The sequence below is a fragment of the Sinocyclocheilus rhinocerous genome, unplaced genomic scaffold, assembly GCF_001515625.1.
Source record: "Sinocyclocheilus rhinocerous isolate Xijiao unplaced genomic scaffold, SAMN03320098_v1.1 scaffold2338, whole genome shotgun sequence".
In the NCBI taxonomy this organism is placed as follows: Eukaryota; Metazoa; Chordata; class Actinopteri; order Cypriniformes; family Cyprinidae; genus Sinocyclocheilus; species Sinocyclocheilus rhinocerous.
This window is the reverse complement of record NW_015644013.1, coordinates 111,896-115,656: the sequence shown is the minus strand read 5'-3', so window position 1 is coordinate 115,656 and position 3,761 is coordinate 111,896. Positions and strand designations below refer to the sequence as shown.

Here is a 3,761-nt window from a genome sequence, read left to right as displayed (position 1 = left end):
CACACACAAACAAACACTCACACACACACACACACACACACACACTCTTGTACACACTGATGGGGCTGAGCTTAATATTAATGCATTGCAGTTTCTGAATTTAAGGGCATTTTGTCTCCTTGACATGTTTTGAGCCTGTATTGAAGCAGCTGAGAAGCGTTGATCACTCTCGTTCTGAGAGAAGCGGCGCAGTGTGAATACTGAAGCGCTGTGGTTATGGAAACGCTGATCCTCGCGGCCGCCGTATCACACCACCCTCAGCAGATGCAGCTCCGCTCAGCCCTCCCTCCCTCCATCCCATAATCCACCGCTCTCCGTCTACCCTTGACTACATGATACACAGTCTTAACTTACAGCTCACACACACACACACCGGCCGAGAGATACACAACACATTAAAAATCAACCATGCACATTCTCAAGCAGCTGCTATATCAGTTAACATCATTGAGCCAAACTCAACACAAAGCTCAATGTCAGGGTTAAATCAGCTCTACAGAGTAACACATGCAGCTGTTGCCTTGATTCTTCTGTGTAACCTCAGGTCGATCCATTCATATTAAACCACTTTTTCTAGTATCTACTTGAATAAAGCCAGAAATCATGGTGCTCTGGAGAAATGCATGGGAAACTCGCGCGTTGTGAAGGTGCACATCATTACCAGCGTGAGAGTAATCCAAACAACTAGCGCTCACACATGATCTAACCAACTAACCCAGATGGCATGAGCCGCACAAGACGTCCTCTTTACTCAGCACATTATTCTGCTCACTAAGCGACATTACAATGGTCCACACAATCATAAAAATCACTCTTCCCCATTCAGCGAGATGGGCTGTGGTTAAAGCATAGACACACATGACTGCGGCCAAAAGAGGATCTCAGTGATGTTCCTGTAAACGGCCAGCTCTCGGTGCCCTGCTGGAAAGCAGAAGTGCTGGAGACCATTGAGCAACAGACTGAGGAATTCCCAAGACTTGCTTTCAGTCGTCTTGTGATTCAAGATCAATCTTTCTGCATTTCTTTCAGTAAGGACTGAGCATTTTAAATTAGATTTTGCACGTTTGCCTGTCCAGTACACTAATTAAAGTCAACACAAAGCTGTCTATCAAGCCTAAAGTACTTGGTTTTATTCAAGTCAAAAATATGTTGAAGAATGTTGGTATCAAACAGTTGCTGGTAGCCATTGACTTTTTATAGTATTTTTCCATACTTTGGAAATCAATGGCTACCGTCAACTGTTTGGTTACCAACATTCTTCAGCACATCTTCTTTTGTGTTCAGCAGAATAAAGAAACTCCCACAGCTCTGGAACAACTCGAGGGAGAGTAAACCATGACAGAATTCTCACTTTTGAAATTTTTCTTTAAAGGGTTCATATGATGCTATTTTAAAGATCATTATTTTGTGTATTTGGTGTAACAGAATATGTTGACATGCTTTAATGTTCAAAAAACACATTATTTTTCAAATACTGTACATTATTGTAGGTCCTCTATGCCCTGCCTCTCTAAAACACGTCGTTTTCTACAAAGTCCCTCCTTCAGACAAGCGCAGTCTGCTCTGATTGGCCAACTGACCCAGTGCATTGTGATTGGCCAAACACCACAAGCACGCGTCGGAAATGTAACGCCCCTTACCATAATCGCGAGCTTCATCTTTCAAAATAAATGTAAAGACAGAGCCCGAAAGGGGAACAGAGTCGCGTGACACTACAATACTACAGCGAGAATAAAAGTTATGCTTTCTTTCTTTGCGTGAACATTTGGGTGGTGTTATGCAAATCTTCCCACATCGTGAGGTAGACATGTGGGGGCGTGTTAGAACGAGCCGTTTTAGGTAGGCGTGGCTGACTCTTAACTTTTATAAAGAATATCTCTTTGGATTTGAGACTTTAGTCTTTGCAACTTTACAGATCTTCTTTATGCACCAAGAGCTTGTAACACTCCAAAGAGAAAGGAACAATTGAAATTGCATCATATGACCCCTTTAAAGGTAACAATTCCAGGTTACCACTTTTTACAGTAAGTGCAGTGTGTCACATAGTAAGGCTAAATATTTAAATTATAGAGGACGGGCTGAAAGATTAGGTTCACCTCTGTGTCTCATCACACTGGACTCAATGCATTATTCATAGGCGGCACATGGCAGCCGGGCGGCTCGGGTTCGACACGGCGAGCTGTGGGTGTCTGAGTGCTGGGCGTCAGCACACGGCTATGTAAAATGCATGAGGTGAAGGTTACACTGTACCAAAAACCAAACCAAACACTTATGTTTAATTGCTGCCTTGAGTTTTGAGTAAAATGAAAAGGTGCAAGCTTGCATGTTTGAACTGAAATTCAAAATTATGTAGCTCAAGTGCTAGAGCGTGTCACTGAGCGGTTTTCTTTGAATAAAAGAAACACTTTGCAGCGGAGAACTGGCTGCAGAACCCGTCGTGCCCTAAGCAGTGCCCTAAGCAGTGCGCTATCCGCTCGGCTGAGGCTTCAGCACCCCCTCGCTGGACAGCTCCGCCAATCAGGCGCGCCGCTCTCGCCGTGACGTCACCGGCCTCTGCGTAGTCGCCTACAATGAAGCAGGACACCGGCAAACCAGCCGTTTAACACCACGTCCCATAAAATGCACCAACATAAGCCATATACGCGACTATAAGTGTCCCGTGTCGCTGTTCCACATCATTCACACTCACAGAAAGCCATTCTCACGCAGCGACGCGTCGCTTGAGCTCTTCAGCGTTTCGTGCCGCATAACGCAAAAACACCACCATCAGCAACTTCAATAGGAAAGCGCTCCTGAGGCGAGTGTTAACAGAGCAGCTGATATAGATGAGATAGCACAGAGAAGTCCTGCTGCAGAGGCCCTCAAAGCTTCGAGACTCTCAAACGATGTTAATTCGTGAGCATCTAATGATGCCCGACCCTGTTTCGTCGTTGTATTCCTGCAGAACGAGCATGAGGACACTCACCTAGCACAACCCAGACAGAGCCAGCGACTAACGCGAAGCCGAGCATGTCTCAGTCCCGGGGAGCGACGCCGCAGCGCTCATCTGTGCCGCGTGGAGCCGAGCCGAGCCGGAGGAAGAGAGAGTGAGGATCAGCTCCTGTCTCCTCCCTCACCGGGATGATGATGAGGAGGAGGAGGAGGAGGAGGCACCTATGAGGGCTGCAGATGCTGCGGGCTGATTCCTCACGTCATGTGTGAACACAGCGGTTTACAAAAGCAGGAGTGGTCTCTGCCTCATTTGATGTTTTATGGTTTCTTCCTCATTTGATTCTTGTAAGATAATCACATGTATGACTTAAATCACATCTTTAGTTTTAATTGTATTTTTCACAGACTTTAGCTACCAGACACGCAATAATGTGAGATGTTGATTTACATCTGAGTTGTTTTTTTATCTCGTGACGCGCAGTCCATCTTTTGCTCCATCACCAATTCCCAGAGGAATAGCGCATCACGTGACTCTCAAGCTCCGCCTCCCCGGTTTAACCTTGAGTCGCTCTCCTTCTCCACATCCATCCAGATCACAGCCTCCAGACGCGCATTTCATTCATGTTGGGATGCTTCGTCACATAACAGTGCTGCTGAGACACTTCTTCCTCACTTGTTGGCTAAAATCTGGAAGAGGTTAGGTTTGTCTGCAGGGAAGGGCAGGCTGGACAGTGACGCAGCTGCGTGGATTTGCCTCTCAATCCAATGTCACCGAGCTGTCAGAGCAGATGGCCAGCGGAGATTTACTCAAGCTCTGCTTCATACTCACA

At 46.2% G+C, this 3,761-nt stretch overlaps 1 protein-coding gene across 1 annotated transcript in view; it reads right to left on the bottom strand.

Moving 5' to 3' along the window:
- The window catches only part of acsl6 (acyl-CoA synthetase long chain family member 6), a 28,197-nt gene extending 24,711 nt beyond the window's left edge, over positions 1–3,486 (bottom strand). Inside the window, exon 1 of the mRNA XM_016575469.1 lies at positions 2,966–3,486. Coding sequence (XP_016430955.1) covers positions 2,966–3,011 — 46 coding nt within the window. The 5' untranslated portion in view covers positions 3,012–3,486. The remainder of the gene's footprint in view (positions 1–2,965) is intronic.
- Between the last annotated feature and the right edge of the window lie 275 nt (positions 3,487–3,761).